At 30.7% G+C, this 18,768-nt stretch overlaps 1 protein-coding gene across 1 annotated transcript in view; it reads left to right on the top strand.

Moving 5' to 3' along the window:
- Nucleotides 1-4,285: 4,285 nt before the first annotated feature.
- LIPI (lipase I) overlaps nucleotides 4,286-18,768 on the top strand; it is a gene marked incomplete at both ends in the record, with an annotated part of 55,050 nt that continues 40,567 nt past the window's right edge. Inside the window, one exon of the mRNA XM_081302692.1 lies at nucleotides 4,286-4,331. Coding sequence (XP_081158818.1) covers nucleotides 4,286-4,331 — 46 coding nt within the window. The remainder of the gene's footprint in view (nucleotides 4,332-18,768) is intronic.

The raw sequence follows: 18,768 nt of genomic DNA, 5'->3' as shown, positions 1-18,768 counted from the left end.
CAAAGACTACAGAGATGATTTAAGGTTTTAGTAACTTCACTTCAGAAGCTGCTAGGCTAATAAGGGAAGAATAATTTGTCTCCAAAGAGTCAAAGGATGAGTCATTAAGATTTTTAAAAATTGAATTGTTATAGAAAATGATATTGAAAGAATGAATGCATGTATGGATCTTGTTACAATAGAATACTGAAATTAAAATTTTATTTACCCAGGAAGTGCTCCCAAGAGAAGTCTTTGAAAATGGCAACCCAAGTTTTTGGTGGGCTCCGAAAGCAGTTGAACTGGAGAAAACAGTCATATCAAGGAACCTTTGGAAAATGTCTACGTAGGATCCTGAAACCATCCTGTAAATATCGTAAAAGTAATGAGGACACCATTCCTTTTAGTTTGGGAATTCATTTTGAATTGAGGAGGCAAGTTTTTGCTTGTCTGATGGACCAGAAAAATCATCTTTTCAAAAAAAAAAAAAAAAAGATACATTTTAGGAAATCTGCTTTTCTCCTTTTACTCTGACATTGCTTAGCTTTAAGACTTTGAAAAAATAACTTCTGTTTGGAATTCAGGTTATGTTCCTTAAGGAATGGATCAGACTAAATATAATGACTTCATTTAATAGGTATTTTCTGATCTCTATGAAATGAAAGTGAACATAAAACTCTGCATAATGGGAGAGACAGAGGTTCTATACATACAAATGCAATAAAGTGTCAGTAACTCTAGTAATTATCTTAGTTGATAATTCATGAGTCTATAAATTGTTTCCCTTTCTTCTCTCTCTCTCTCTCTCTCTTTGTCACCAGTATAAGCATATTAGGGTAGAAGGAGGTTAAGGAAACTAGTACAGTGTAAGCAAATAACAAAGAAATGCTGACCAAATGAATGGTTACCTGCAAGTCTCTGTTATGTGTATATCTGCTGATATACATGTATTTATGTATCTTATACAAACCAACATATTCCCTCCTTGACCTACCTTCGGATACTACTTGTCTTGGAGCTGTATCTTCAGCTTTCTTTGTAAAAATAACTTCTGTTATTTTTGACTGTGCATGCTATAAATCTTTGTATTTGCAAATAGTGTAATTAGATCATATTATATTTTTATATTGAAATTTACACCATTCTTTTGTCTACAGATGCACATGAGTTTGGTGTTCTTAATACATCTTCTGTTTTGGTTGTACATAATTTATAGTGCTTATAATTCTGGAGTACTTATTCAATGTTATAAACTATAAAATTCAGCCCCTTTGGCTATTTGTTTAGAATTTAACCTCAATAGATCTTTTTTAAAATGTATATATACTGTGTCTCCTAACTCATGATAGTAAATCTAGCAATAACTAAAAAAATCACTTTACTCTCAACATTTACTGGACCATTAGTCACATAGAAGGCATTGCTTGTTTCAATATGAGGAATACTTTATTATAAAGAATTAGCTTTTCTTTATTCATACCAGGATGTCTTATACTTCTACCTGTATGAACCTGTCAAAATGAAAAAATATATATGCAAATTAGTTTATATGCTTATAAAACTGGAGCTCTTTACTCTTTCTTCTTCACCCAGATGACTCATTCTTTTTTAACTCAGTCCAGGTAGGATTCCCTGATCTCTGCAATCTAGATTAGCTGAGGGCCCCACCTGTATAAGTATCATAATTTCCTAAGTATACTTCTTTAAGCCCTCCCTTATTGTGAACTATCATGCAGTAAATATACTGTAATACCTAGAACAATCTCTGACATGTCTATAGGCCAATAATAAATAGCTGCTGAAATAATACTGTTTGAATAAATGAATATTCTTACTTTGTATTTGTATTCCCAGCAGGTTAGTCTATGCTGGGCAATCCATAGGTGCTTAATAAAAGTTGCATAAATGAATGACCAAATGAATGTCCAAATGGAAAATTGGAAATTTACTGTTAAAGGACTCTTTTTTTTTAAATTGACTTCATTTTTAAAAATTCTAATTTTGTCTTTATTATGATTTTCCTGCCCATATTTCCTCCAAGTAAATATAACATTTTTTGTTCTGGTTTTTTTTTACATGTATTTTAGATGTGGTTATTATAAAGAAACATTTTTTTTAATTTAAAGAAATAAAATTAAAAATTACCAGAAAATATATTGCATAGAGATAATAATTTTGGAGGGAAAACTTGGATTTTGAACAATATGTATGTACATATAACACAATTTTAAAATCATACTGTCTATATCATTTTTGAGCTTATCCTTTTCTCCTTAAAAGCATAATGAAGGTTTTTTCTACACCTATAAATACGGGTCTGTCTGATTTATAAATTTTAATCTGCAGTGTGGACATAGTTAGGCTAATCCTACATGGTTAGACATTTATATTTTTCCATTTTTTTGGCTATTATACCAATGCTCTGATGAACATCCTTGTTGGGATACATTTGAGCACATGTGGATTGTTATTACTTTGGAGGACCTTGGATTTTTATAGAAAAGTACCCTGGTGTTAAAAATACCTTGATGAGTGAAAGGGTAAGATTACTAAACATTTTGACACATTGCTAAGTTAAATAAAAGGTTGTAGTAAAGTGCATTCTGATAAATAGTTACTTTGCCATCACTATAAATATTATTCAACTATTATAATCACCTCAGAAGCAAGCCTGGTGCATAGAACTCAGTTTTCTTTCTTCTTAATCATTATCATCACCATTATTGTCAATGTCATCATCACCTTGGTGTTCTTGTTCACACTGTATGCATGTCAGCCAATGTCTTAAAATCATTTTTTTATATCCAAGGAAGACTAAATAAGTACACAAGTAAATAAGGACCTATTAAACTATTGGCATTTTATATATTATTTTGTCATTTCTTTATAATTTGCTATTTAATCCAATAGGCTTTAATAACCCCAACTTTCCCAATTGACAGTAAGTATATGATAATTAATACATGTATTTTGAAACTCTGCTTTGTATTGTACTATATGAAATGCCAAGTTCTTATGATCTCTTTAGAATGATAAAGATAAAAATAATGTGTGAGGGTCATATTATAGTATTACCTCAAAAGCATGAAGAAAAGGGAAATTATAAATTAAATAGGAAATATTGATCTTTTAATTTATTCAGTATACATTTGTTAAAAAATGTTTTACATGAATAATGTGTACATTATCTTTCTCCACTTTCTGAAGTGATGTGGTTTATTTATATCTCTGTTATATCCCAGTGCAGTTACTACAGCTCAGTGCTGTGGAAGGACCTACATTATTTGGTGGTAAACAAATTATAGTAATGGCAACCTTTCAAAATAAAGCCTCACATAAACATTCAGAGTTCAAACATGTCAAATGATGATGCTTTATCAGCAGTTAAATTTTCATGATTTTAAAATGAATTTTTGTTTGTGGACTTCTGAAGCATGATTCCAGACTCAGATGAGTTTCTGCTGATCTCTGATGTACACTAAACACTTCTGTTCTTACTGAATCTTTGGAAGTTACAGAGACATGAATTTTCTAAAAATAAATTCAATTTTTGAACTTATAACCCATGTACTTAGAACTCTCAATTTTATTTGCTGAAGTTCATAGCTGGGAGGAAAATAAGACTTAAGTCAACATGTAAAAAGAAAGCTTGTAATAATTTAAAATTATAGTAAAAGCAAAAGTATTTTTTTTTTATTTTCAATTTCTAGCCTTAAGAGACAAGCTAGAATTTTAAATTTAAAATAGCCTCTGTGTTTTGGATGCAAAATGATATAAACCTGAAAAGCCCATAGTTTACCCTTGACAGCTTCATGGGTATGGATTTCATTATTGGTTTTCTGGTATATAAAGACAACTTAGTTTGTAATCAAACTGAACATGAACCACAACTCTTTCTGACTCTTTCCATTTCTGGCATTTTCTAGCAACACATTTTTCTTTTCCCCCCTAGGCTTTCCACAATAGATTCTTCTAGACCACTTCTGAAATCCTGAGGCTAAAAGAAATAAAATATATAATTAGCCTTTTCATTCCCTTAAATTCAACTTGTGTAGTTGAAGCTTTGTGACTTATTACAGAGACTTTGACTTGAATATCCTTCTCACGACCTCAAGTCAAAAAGGAAAAAGAAACTACCTCACCTTTTCAACAAAGAGGGAGGAGCAAAAGTCAGTTTTACAGTAAAGCCTGCCAGCTTGTGACAAGCCTATCAAAGAGAAACCTTAATGAATTACGGAATTTCTTTTTTTTTTTTTTTTTTTTTTTTTGTGAATCTGAGTGCTTTTTTTACTTTTTCAGATTCCAAATGAGAGTATACATTTTCCTGTGTTTGATGTGCTGGGTAAGATCTGGTAAGATACTTATTAATAATTTGTCTTTAAAACCTCATATAAAATAATTAGTACAGTTTGTATTCTGGGATAAAGAATGCTATGACATCATAGTATGAAAAAAATATGCTATGATCATAGGTATATTAAACCAGATTACTATGATGATTGTATGTATATGTATACTTGTGTGTTTAATATTGGGAAATTGATGTTCTGTATTTTATTTACTTTTCAGATAATTAATAATTAGAAAACCTTTTACAAGAAGACTACATAGGGAATAAATTTATAAAGAGAAAAAATAATTGAATAATAGAGAAATTAATTCAGTGATGAAAATCATAACTTAATACTATAAAGAGAAAAAATAATTGAATAATAGAGAAATTAATTCAGTGATGACTTAATACATGTTGTATTTTAATTTCATTAATTCAAATAGCCCTCCTTTTTAGAAAACTTTTTACACAGGTAAATTATCAATTGCAAAGCAAACTAATCATAAAATACAACTTTCTTCCTTGTTTAGCATAATACAAACCAAAGCCGGTATATGCTCATAAGGAAAAACTTTATTCAATCTTGATTTACTGGTTTAGGTTAATAAACTTTACTAATTTTAGTAATTTACTACTTTATTAGTTTTTATGGCAATAAAGTAGTTCTTAATAACGTAGAGCAGTTTGTTCTACTTTATGATAATGAAAACAGCAAATTCAAAATTCAAAATGAAGAGTTTTCTGAGGAGTTTTGTGAAAGTAGATTATTTTCTTTATGTTTTAAATGTCTTCCTAAAATATTCTTGCATGTATACTAAAAAACACCATAAAATCTGAAATAGAAATTAGCAAATATATAATTTTATATTTTCAATTGCATATTTAAGCTAATTATTACTTCTGGAAACATTTGAATTTTCAAAACAGAATCTAAAGAATAGTAGTGTACAGTTTATCATATTGATTTCATCATTTATATTTATATTTTGTTGCATAAGTCTCTTAATGAGTGTTTTGTTTATGTAGTGCTTAATTTGGGCACTTTAATTTAAAAGTTAGAGAAATTTGAACTCTGGGCTCCTAACCTTATGTGTAATTTTAATGTCATAGTTTGTGATCATTTTTATATTGTAGTTTCACTATGAACCGTTGGGCAGACTTCCTGAGATTGTTTTGACTAAAGATTTAGTCAGTTGCCTGAGTTTTTAATTAGGAAAACTCAAAGAATATTACTCAGTATGTTTCTGTCTCTGTTGACAGTTTCATTCTTGTATGATAATGATTAAAATATAATAGAACCTTTGTATATTAACAATAGCAAAAAGAAAATAAGGTAATCAAAAATTTTGGTGTGTCTTGAAATCATTTTTAACCCATGCAAATTCTTAAGATTTCTCTCATCTTCCTTGAATCTATACTTGATAAGGGAATTGTGTTGAATTTTCAGTAGATTATTTCACATGATTGTTTTATTCAAATCATACCTGCTCTTCCTAAACCTCTAGATATTGACCTCTAGGATGGCATGCCTTGCTCTTGTTGACATGAGAAATCATTGATTACATCTGTCTTTTAAAAAGGAAAAACATTCTGATAAGTGAAACTAGTCAGGTATTTTTTAAAAAATGAATATAATGGAAGTGGAGACGTAACTGTACAAACAATATATAAGTATTTATATGTCTCTCTATGTATATTCTAATTATATGCATATATATTTGTAGTATAGTTGCTGACTCATACTACCTGTAAAAATGGCAGTTTTTGTTGTTGCTATTATTTCTGTAGCAAAGGTTAGCAAATATTTCTGCAAAAGGCCAGAGGGTAAATATTTTAGTTTTTGTAGGTCATCTATTCATCTCCGCCAACATAGTATGAAAGCAGCTGTAGACAGTATGTAAAAAAAAAAAAAAAAAGGGAGTGTGGCTGTGTTCTAACAAAACTTATGGATGCATGCTAAATTTTGTATTAGTTATAATTTTCACCTGTCACAAAATGTTATCATTTTGATTTTTTCAGTCATTTAACAATATGAAAGCTATTCTTAGATTTCTGACCGTATTTGTCTCATAGGATATAGTTTTCCAAATCCTATGTTTTAATATTCTGGCAAAGATGTAAAAGATAGATCAATTTAGCTTTCTCATTTCATAGATGAGGAAAGTGAAATACAGGAAATTGAGTCATTTTCCTAAAAATCATGAAACTTGCATTATATGGTAAAGTACGCTTAGCAAACTTGGTAAGATGCAAATTCTTATTCATGGGCTGGAGAGGAAGCCCCAGTTTCTGCATTGCTAATAAGCTGTTAGGTGATACATGGGTACGTGAAGCACACTTCAAATAGCAAGGGAATAGCATAGCAAGTCATGCAACCTTAATAACCAGTATGTAGGACAGTGACTTTTCCAAGACCCATGGGATTCTGAGCCCATCGTCTCAAATAAAATTGTTATATTTGTCTAAATTGTACCAATACTCTTCTGATGTGTCCAGTAATTTATTACTGTTGACTTATGAAAATCAAGTGCATACAAATGACTAATTTACTGGACTAAAGTCACTTTAATACAAGGGTGATGTGAAAGAACATGAAATGTGTTATTTTAAATTCATGTCCTGGTGGCTAGATATCAGGGCTAAGAGACTCAGCCTCCATGAACTTCAGTTTGCTCATTTTTAATTGAAATAGTTACAATACTACCTCATAAAATTGTTAAGCTCAAATGAGATAATGTAAATGTGTGATGTGATAGATTATAAAGCAATAATCCACTGTTTTCCCTTTAAATGCATTTTCTTTTAATTCTGTTGGATAATTTCCAAATGTAGATCTTCTCCATGCAGTTTCATGGACTACTTGAATCTCCTAGGCTATACATTTAAAAATGCAAATCTACCTACCAATCAGAATCTCTGGAAATTGCCCCAGGAAACCACATTCTGAACAAACTTGCCCAGTATTTTTTCACACCGTTTTTTAAACCTATGCTTGGGAAATCCTAGTTTGTTTTGCTTGTGTAGTCAGATTCCTTGCCAGTCATTGGCCACATATTTTTATAAATAAGTGATTGAATATCTTGATTTTTGTATAACATATTGAATCAATATTTATTTTCTGAATTTGCATTGATGGCTCAGAACTAAAATTTAAAATACATTTTTTGCCTTTACTTTTGCTTTTGGCCACTTTCCTTGAGGAATCTTAGAGTTTCACCTTACAATTTTGTTTTGACTGCTGCTATAACCACATAAACACCTGTCTTGGTGGCATCAGTGGGTCAATTGTTTCAGGTTTGGGATTCTGCTGTCCCCAAAGGCTCTTTATTCTTGATATACACAAATAGGCAAATGAACTAGTGAACTTCTGATGGGGTCTTATTTGTGTTGCTCAAATGTGTACAAAATAGCTTATACCATAAATATGTTCCTATGGCTTTTTTATTTCACCTGAAAATGTTCTGTTGCTTCTTATTTTATGACCTTAGGTTATTTAATCTGTTTAATCATCACTTTATTCATATGTAGAATGGATGTGAAGAGTAGGGAAATATAAAACAACACAGAAGTGAGTTGGCATGGAGTGAGTGCTAAATAATCATATGCCATATGATTGTTGTTGATATGATTGTTGTTGATAACAAATCCATTTTGTTTTCAGAAATAGGGAAAGAGAAGTAAGGAGATTTTTCATGTACACTTTTTGGGATGAAATTGTGGCTTAAGGGGATTATCATAGAATAATGGATGAAATTCAGGACATGTGTGAGGATTTGTAACTTTTTATGCAAGTGTTGGTCAACACTGAAAGTCACAAGATAAAATCATTTGTCTTAGTAGTTTACCAACCAGGAAAATGTGTTTGGAGTCAAATAATATTATAGTAGTAGAGGACATTTGTCTCAACTCCTTCCATTTAAAGATGAGGACATTATTATATTAAGTGAGTAAGTCAGAAAGATAAATGTCTCATGGCATGATCTTATTCATATGTAGAATCTTTAAAAAGTTATCTTGTAGTGGTTGAGAGTTGGATAGTGGTTACCAGAGAATTGGGAGGGGAAGTGGGAAAGGAAGATCAGGGAAAAGTAGGTCAACACATCCAAAGTTACAATTGGATAAGAATAAGCACTGGTGTTCAATCACCTGTTAGGGTGACAATATCTAATAATATATTGTATATTTCAAGATAGCTAGAAAAGAGGACCTAGACTTATCACCAGAAAGAGGTACTAACGATTGAGGTACTATATATGCCAATCTGATTCAGTTTTTTTTTTTTTTAAAGGTTTAGGCATTGAAACCGGGGGCACTCTTTGACTGACGTATATCAATAGACTTTTTATTTTTTATTTTGAGACAAGGTCTCAATAAGTTGTTCAGACTGACCTTGAATTTGTAATCCTTCTGCTTCAGCCTCTGTACAGGCATGTGCCAGTTATTCAGTGTATATACATATTGAAATTTCATTCACACTGTACTCCATAAATATGCAATTATTATATGGTTGATTATGCAAAGTAAGGCAATAAAATACTTCAAAAAGTGAAGAAACCCGGGCTCAGGGTTGAGAGGCATAAGAATTTGTTCAGAGCTGTAAGGGAAGTACGAGAGGGACTAGAGGCCCTTGGGTTTTAGATGTTCATGCCAAGGGTACTGTTCATTCTTTGGAATGTTGTGATCATTCTGTTCTCATTATTACAGCCATTGTAACTATAATGAGAATGTATTGTGAAGATACAGTTAAACAGTGTAGAACGAGTTTCCCCAACTTTACCATGTATCTGACATTTTTTAACATTTTTCTGCTACTTTATGTAAAATTTGAAACCTAAAATGATTTTCAGCATTCTTTATTAGTGTACCTCTCTTTTGAGCCAATTCCAGAATCATTATCTTCCTAAGAACTAGCAATAAAATCCTATATTGTTTCCCAGTTCTCAATTTTTAATCACAATAATGTTACATAATCTAGTCCTTAGACCCTCAGTTTGTTATTCAAAAATTAATATTTCTTTTTCTGCTTTGATTTCTTTGGCTTTTTTTTCTAATAACATTACTTTGTGGTGTTTTCAATTTTAATTCAGTGGGGTCTATTTAAACCATTTTTCCTCATGATAACAACAAAATGTGAATATTTTAGGTCCAAAAATCTAAGAAAATATAGAAATACAGGAAATAGAAAACACAAAAGTACAAATAAAGAGAAAAAAATTGCTGTAATATTAGCATCACCATAAACTATACTTTATGGATCTGTATCCTGGTTCTATTACAATAAATATGTATGGTTGTGTAAGTGCACATGTACATGTTTATATTTATATTGTGCATACACATACACTAAGTATTACAGATGAAATTAGGACTCTACCTATGTACTACATATAGAAATATATTTATGTGATTTATTTATATGTTTTTGTAATCTTGCTTTTAATTTTATTTTATATAAAAAGTTTTATAATTTATCTCTAGTTTTTATAAATGATTTTTAATTTGTCTCATAGCCTTCATCTTAAGGATCCACTATAACTTATTTTATTAGTCTCTCATTGCTATAATTTAGTTGATTACTAAATACTGACCATTAAAATTATAATACACCTTGATGTATTAATACCAATTAGGTCAATTGGTATGATAGTAAAAATAATATGGTAATATTTTAGTTAAATTTTATTTCTTTGATCATATTTTAATAATTTTGTGAGTCCTTTACTTTGGATAATATCTGTTTTTCCCTTGCTTGCAAGTATCATTTCCCTTTACTCATTTATGGTTCTTTTTTAAAATACATATATATATTTGTTTATACCTTATATTGAAAATATTTTTCTAATTTATTTTTTACATTTAGCTAGTTTATAGTTTCTATATACAGACATGTTAAGTTTATGTGCTGTGGAATATGTTGGCTTGTATTTATATTTCCACCTTTGTTTTTATGCTTAAGATAATTTATCAGTCTGTAATTGTATTAATTGTGTCCTTCTAGTTCACACAACTTGTCTTTTACATGGAATGATTTAGTATAGCTAGACTCGAATAATCATCTTAGCATTGTTTATTTAAAAATCTACTGCCTTTGACTGTTTTAATTGCCCTAGTTTTCATGGCTAGTATGATATACTTATTGGTGTCCTCATTTTGTTTCATCTATCAGTTCTTGATTCAATTTCACAGGCCTCTTTATTTATAATATTGGGATAATTTTAACCATGCCCCTTATTATCTTCAAAAGGTCATTCTTTTTAAATACATTTTCCCCTTCCTGTGACATCTCATTAACATCTTAATTTTAGAATGGTATTGCACATGTAAATTAACTTGAATAAAAATTATTTCATATTAAATCTTCCATTCTGGATTGTGGTATATCTTAGTGCTTATTTGAATCCATTCTATTTCTGTATAAAGTTTCTTTGGCTTTGTAGCTTTTTTTTTCATTTAAAAAAAATGTTTATTGTATATATTTTTGTCTTTGTTTTTTTTTTTTTTTCCTTTCTTCCTCCGTTTCTTCCTCTTATTTTTTCTCCTGGTCTCCTTTCTCCTTACACTCTGCTTCCTCTTCTTTTTTTGAAAGAACTAGTTGACTTGTAAATTATAGAACCTTGTTCAAACTAGGTTAAACAAAAACAGGAGTTTATTATCTTCCATAACTTAAAAAGAGTTTTGCATCAAATACCACTGAATACAAGTACTCAGAAAATAATAGCTTCAGGATGTATTTCCTTCTAGCTTGAGCTCTCAAAAGAATAAAGACACATTTTTACTTCAATGCCTCTCTCAAAAGGTTCCTAAGTGGGTCTGCTTAGATTTCACACACTCCTGTGGATCCAATCCTAGGTCTAGGCTGTTTGAATATTCAGAGATCTCTGAGATGGAGAGAGAATACACCTTTGCAAATTGGCTTAAAAAAAATCATTTAGGATGGGGAGAAGTTTCCAAAAATGTAAGGCAGGAGAGCTGAAAAACAAATTATACAGATAGTAATATTAATTAATATTTTTTGTGGTTCTGAATATTTTTAAAATTATAATTTATATTGACTACTGTTGCTGTGAGCCAAGTTATTGATTTTTATATATTAACACTAAAGTTTCTCACTGGATTACTTTTTCAGTTGCCATCTTCATATTTTTGGTAGAACATCATGTCATATGCAATAATAAAGAATAATATCTGCATTCTTTTGATTACATCATATTTCTTTTTCTTATTGCTAACTTAAAAATATTAAAAATGCATAGTATAATAGTATTTATTTTTATATTTTTATTATTTTAATAGATATTTGTTATTATTTCCTCATTAATAGGATAATAACTCAGCATGAAATTCATAGAATTTTCTCATTTTAATAAATAATATCTGTTTTAGCTTATGTAAAATACTTTGTAAAATTTATTCTAATTAGTTATGCATGACTAAGCAGAATGCATTTCAGTTCATAGTACACAAGTGGAGCACAACTTTTCATTTCTCTGGTTGTACAAAATGTAGAGTCAAACCATTTATGTCATCATACATGTATGTAGGGTAATGATGTCTATCTCATTCACCATCTTTCCTATCCCTATGCCTTCTCCCTTTCCCTTCTTTGCCTTTGCCCTATCTAAATTTCCTGGATTCCTCCCATGCCTCCCCCAACATCCATTAAGGATCAGCGTCTACTTATTAGAGAGAACATTTGGCCTTTGCTTTTTTGGGATGGGCGTAATTCACTTAGTATGATATTTTCCAACTCCATCCATTTACCTGTAAATGCCATGATTTTATTCTCTTTTAATGCTGAGTAATATTCCATTGTGTATATAAATCACTGTTTATTTAACCATTCAACTGTTGAAGGGCATCTAGGTTGGTTCCACAATTTAGTTATTGTGATTGTGCTGCTATGAGCATTGATGTGGCTGCATCACTGTAGTATGCTGATTTTAAGTCCTTTGGGTATAAACTAACAAGCATCATTGTTGATCCATTAAAATGTTTTTTTTTTTTCAAATTTTGTCTGATGCTGTGTATTTTTGTCAATATGTTATTTAGGCATTTTGCTTTTAAGGGGTTGCATGGCTTAGAATGATTTCTAATTCATGTATCTGTGTGTGTGTGTGTGTGTGTGTGTGTGTGTGTGTGCGCGCGCGCGCGCGCGCGCGCGCGCATGCACTTTGTGCATGTGTGTCTTTGTCTTATTTTCATGTTTGATATTAAGGTTATTGAACTTTTTAAAGTGATTTTAAAAGTTTTTTTCCTATTTGCTGCAAAATATTGGGTACTTACTATGACATTTTTATAAAATTAAGGTTATTGAGGTATAATTTAAATGCAATAAAATATATACTTTATTTATATTTGATGAGCTTTGAATATATATGTGTACAGTTTTATAAGTCTTAGTAAAAACATATTAAGATTTAAACATTTATTTTACCCTAAAAGTTAGCTCTTTGCTAACTTTTCTTTGATTCCTTATAAACTGGACATATTTTTGACATTATAGATTAAAGATCCTTTTCTAGAATTTCATATAAATGAAATCTTCTTTTCTATAGTTTTTATAGCTATAGTTTTGCTTAAAATATATTTTTTGTGATTCATCAAAGTTGTTCATGAATAAATACTTTATTCCTTTATATTGCTGGTAGCCTTACATTATATAGATAATCACACTTTGTTTATTCATGCACTTCTTGATTAGCATATTGGTTCTTTCCAATTTAGAGTTTATATGAAAAAATAGTACTGAGTGGTACATGCCTGTGATCCCAGCAACTCAGGAGGCTTTGGTGGGTGAATTGCATGTTCAAAGCCAGCCTCAGCAACTTAGCCTCAACAACTTGTTTTGAGTCCTGTCTCCAAATTAAAAATAAAAAGGGCTGGGGATGTTGCTCAGTAGTTGAACATTCCTGAGTTCCATCCCCAATACTGAAAAAGAAAAGAAAAAGTGCTACTATGAAGATGTACATGTTGTGGTGAGGACATGTTTTCAGTTCTCAAGGGTTAATACCTAGATGTGAGCTTTTTGTAGTTTTTTTAATTTTAAGTTACATATTTAGCATTATAAAAAAGTTATCAACCTTTTTCCCCAAAGTATTGTATTATTTTGTCCTTTTTATTCAGTAATGTAGAACGGTTTCAGCTTGCTTTTGCCAGTTTTTTAAAATTCTAGTGGGTGAGTAGTGGTGTATTATTTTGTTTTTGATTTGCATTTTTTGAATGACTAAGGACGTTGAGCATCATTTCTTGAGATTCTGGGCCATTATTACAATCTTCTGTTAAATGTCTTCAGTTCTTTTGCCTATTAAAAAATTGATATGTCTTATTATTATATGTATATTCTACACACACTCACACACACAAATCGTTTGAGCCCAAGTATTTGTCAGATATACATATTGCAGGTCTGCATGTTTGTATCCTTGACACTGTTCTTTGAGGAGAAAATCTGTTTCATTATGAGAAGGTCCAATATATCACTTGTTTCTTTTTTGTTTCATCCTTACAGTTTCTTATATGAGAAATCCTGGCTTCACTCAAGATTGTTACTGTTTTCTCTCAATTCATACACATATCCTGCTTCCTGCCATTAAATGAGACTGAAATCAAAGCAAGTAGAGCTGAAAACATGAGAGGGAGAAAGGGCGTGTCTAAGTTCTCTTTTACTTTATATGTTGTTTAGCAGCATGGCAACTAATGTGTGAATTTCTGGGGTCTCTAGAGGATGGACATGCCTTTCATTAATGTCCCTCTACTCTATCTAGTTGAGACATTAGTGTCTTCTTTCCCTGCATGACCTCTGGAGTTGTTCAGCTTGTAGCTCCTTGTGCTTTATTCTATGCATGCATAGGTTTGTATACAGCAACAGACACAAAGAAACTGCCCTATAGATTTCAAAGCTCTTCTTCTTCATGGCTTCTTCCTCTCTAACATTCTGCTCTTTAAACTTCAATGGTCAAACTCCAGCTTTCTCCTATGTTAGCAGGATCGCCATGCTCTAACTGGATTCACCCTTCCTACACTGCAGTCAAGAAAGGACCTCCTAGCAGAAAGATATTAGATTATAGGATTCAAATAATTTGTTTCTCTTATTTCAGGGAACACATTCCTGTGATTGTTGTTGTCCAATTTTAAACTTATTTGTTCCAATTCTTTTCCAGTATTCTGTTTTTAGAGAAATATCTGCAATGGATATCCATCATGACAGGAATTGGATTCTGTTAAGCATTTACTTATCTATTTATTTTTGTTCTTAATTGAGGTAAAACACATACAAATTTACATTTTAGCCATTTCAAGTGTATAATTCTATGGCATTAAGTATAAAAATATTGTCATGTAACCATCATCACTAACCATCTCCAGAACTTTTTCTCCTTCCCAAACTGAAACAATGTTCCTTTGAAACATTAACTCCCCTTTACCTCTTTCTGTTCAGCCCTTGGAAACCACCATTCTACTTTCTCTCTGAAATCAACTATTTTGGTCATTGAAACTAAGTTGATCATGTAAGTGGAACCATAGAATATTTGATCTATTTTTGACTGTTGTATTTTTACTTTATCATATCTAGTCAAGGTTTTCCCCTATTGTAACATGTATAAAATTTTCTTCCTTTTTAAGGTTGAATAACATTCCATTGTATATTAGAGATTTTGCTAATCCATTAATTTATTGATGGATATGTAGGTTGTTTCTACTCTTTAGCTATTCTAAATAATATTGCCATGAACATGGCATTGAAGTCTATCTTCAAGCCTCAGCCTTCAATTATTTGGTTATTTACCTAGGAATGGAATTACTAGATTTGTTTTTCTTCTTTCAGGGAACACATTGTGGTAATTCTATTTAAATTTTTTTTTTGAGAAGACATCATATTGTTTCCACAGCAGTGGTACCATTTTGCATTCTCATCATCAATGCAAAAGAATTCCATTTTTCCATATCTTTATCAATAGTTGTATTTTTTTATGTTTTAAAAAAACAGTAGAGGTTCTAAAGAGTTGGAAGTGATATTCAATTATGGTTTTAATTTAATTTTCTTAAATTTAGTATTTTTTAAATCAGTTTATTAACCATTTACTTTTCCTTATTGATATGTCTATTCTAGTCCTCTGCCCATTTATTTTTTAAAATTTGAGTGTTTGATTTTTATTTGTTACATTGTGGTATTAATCTGAAAATTATCTGTTTTTTTATGAATATATTTCCCCATTCTGTGGGTTGTCTTTTCATTTTGTTGATTCTGTCCTTTAATGCACAAAAGCTTTTAATTTTGATAAAACTAAACTTATCTATTTTTTCTTTCATTGCTTGTGTTTTTTAAAATCTTTTTGGTATTCTTTGATAAATCAGGGAATCAGTGCTAAATCCAATTTAATAAAGTTTTCTATTTCTGTTTTCTTTGGAGGTTTTATTGTTTAAGCTTTATAGTGTTTTTCCTAATCTTTTAACAATTTTTAATTTATAAAGTTATTTTGTCTGGTATTAGTGTAGCATTTCTACTCTCTTTTGAATTGAATATTTTTTTTCATCTTTTGACAAAATGAGTCTGTTATAAATAGAATATAGTTGGAGGCTAGATTTTTTGTTTTGTTTTGTTTGTTTGTTTCCCATTCTGCCAATGTACATCTTTAGATTAGGGGTTTCAAGACACCTACATTCATCTGTGGTGATCTACTCTTTTGTCATTAGTTTTCTACATGTCTTCAAGTCTTTTTTGTTCCTCATTTCCTACATCAGTGCCTTTTGTTGTGTTTAGTTGGCTTTCATACTGACATGCTTTTAGTCTCATTCCCTTTCTTATAAATCCTATAGATAGTTTCTATGAGGTTACGATGGAGACCACAAATAACATACTAAAATTATACCAATCCAACTTAAACTGATACTAACTTAAATTCAATCCCATAAAAATACTACCTCTCTAAAGTTCCACTCCACCCTACTTAATGTTACTGATGACAAAACTTTTGTCTTTATACATTGTCTACCCTTGAACATGCACTTACAGTTATTTCTATGCATTTGTCTTTTAAATCCTTTTTTGTTCTTCATTTCCTACATTATTACCTTTTGTTATGTTTAGTTAATTTTCATACTGACATGCTTTTACAGAAAAGTAAAGTTATAAACCAAAATTATGATAGTATTGTTTTCTGTATTTGTCATGTGTTTTGTCTTTACTGGAGAACTTTGTATTTTCATGACTTCAAATTACTAGCTAGTGGACTTTTATTTCAATTTGAAAGATGCATTAGCATTTCTTATAGGGCAAGTCTAGTAAGTAAAGGAGCTTCCAGCTTGTTTGGGAATATTTCAATTTATACCTAATTGTTAATGTTAATTTTATGAGGATTCTGATATATTTTTGATGCCTAGAATTTTATTCTTCTTTCTACTCCAAAGATCTAGAATTAAATCAATTTAATGCTTTTTAAGTCTAACAATACACTATGTTAACTCTTTTGTATTATTTGGTATCTCTTGTTTTTACTCACTTTCCTACAATATTATAATCAGGCAAAAATAAAGCCAAAACAAAATAAAAGCTAACATCCTTAGTGGCACTTGATGTGACTCCCTTATTCTCACCTGTGGACTCAGTGGAACATAATAAGGAACAATTATTATTCTTGCTTTTGGTTGTGATCACCAGCATGTCTGACTGTTGAGTGACCATCATCTGGACTGACTAGTGCCTAGCACAACTGAGGAAATAAGCTTTTCCACACCTGTCTCATCTTCTAGCTGGACAGACCAGGGTTGTTTTCATGTGATGGCAGAGGTGTGGAAGTGTAAGTCGCCTGGTACAAGTCCATTTCAAGCCTCTGCTTCCTTCAAGTCTCTTAAGGTACTATTTGTCAAAGAAAGTCCTATTTTTGTTTCTTCATTGTGGGTTTGGGGCAAATCACCTCACTTAAATGAGAGAATACCTCAAAGTGACACAGTAAATGGCCCGGAATTGGGAAAGGGTGATGAATTGGAACCATCATTGTGCTCTAACAAAGCTGCCTATGCCCCTTTTGTGAGGAATATACTTATCTGTCCATTTATATTCTTATTTATTTTTAAAATATTTTTAGTTGTAGATGGACACAATATCTTTATTTTGTTTATTTATTTTTTTTATGTGGTGCTGGGGAACAAACCTAGCGCCTCATGCATGCTACGCCATGCATGCTAGGCAAGCACTCTTACCACTAAGCCACGACCCCAGCCCTGTGTTCTTATTCTAAATGTGTTATTCTTATTTATTTATTTATTTATTTTTACAAAAGCTGAAATTGATTGCTTTTTAATAGGCCAACTTTACAGTTACATGTCTATTTACATATCATATTTTTTTTCTCTAGTGTAACTTTATCGTTGTCTTATGCTTTCTAGTTTCATTACTTCAATTTTCAAATTTTCTTTTCTTTTGTATATATATACTGTTATACGAGTAAATATTTAATTTATATTCTAAATATTTTTATATTTAGAAATTTATGTGTTATGTTTTACATAGCATAGCAGTTGACATTTGGGTTTTCAATATTTTTTTAAAACCCTGTTTTTCTATTTCTACAGTTAAAAATTTTGAAATTTTACAAATTCCTCTATTAAGGACTTTTTGCACCAAGCCCACTTCCTCTATACTCCTTTTAATATATTCTTCTATCTTATTAGTTTAATTTGGACATACAGAAATAACTTTTGGTATTGCTTTTCTGTTTTATCCAATTTTGTAACATTCAACCTAAATCAGTGTTCACTTTCAATCTTTTTTATACTATGAAATTCTGTCAATCTTATCTCCAATAAATCCAACATTTTTAAGTAACAATGATGATTCAGAAGGTGTGCTGTACTATTCTTAGTAGAGCCCTCTAGAAAGACATAGACTTCTTAGGCCCCCAACTTTCCACTTATAACTTTTGTCTGTCTGATGTATTCATTTAAAGGAAAACATGAAGTCATCATTACTTCATTCCTCTGTTTGTAACCTATATTTTCTGCCTTACTATTTTTAGGATATTTCTCTCTTTCATGGAACTCCAAACGAATTTCTAGGAAACCTCTTGGTGAGTCTGATTAACTGACTTTCTCTGCATTGTAGTGAACCTTCTCAGTTTGCAACTCCTGGTATGCAATTCTCTTAATTTTTGTAGTTTCTACCTACCCCCTCCCCAATGCCCCAGCCCATGGAACAACAACATTTTAAGATTTGAATCATCTTTCTTTCTCTTGTATGTATGTTTCCCTTCATAATTTTAATTTTTCTTGTTTTATTTCTTGCTATAAGAGAGTTCCATGTTTGTTATAACATTTATAATATGAATTTTAATTCTGCAGTTGCTTCTTTTTACTTTCATAAACTAGAATATTTCATTATTCTGTTCTCCATGTGATGCTGTGTTTTTTTTTTCTTTTTTAACCTCAGTTAATTTTCTCTTAATGGCTTCCTGCTTTGT

The sequence above is a fragment of the Spermophilus citellus genome, assembly GCF_964194105.1.
Source record: "Spermophilus citellus genome assembly, chromosome: 7".
NCBI classification, from domain to species: domain Eukaryota; kingdom Metazoa; phylum Chordata; class Mammalia; order Rodentia; family Sciuridae; genus Spermophilus; species Spermophilus citellus.
This window is presented reverse-complemented; position numbering and strand designations above follow the sequence as displayed.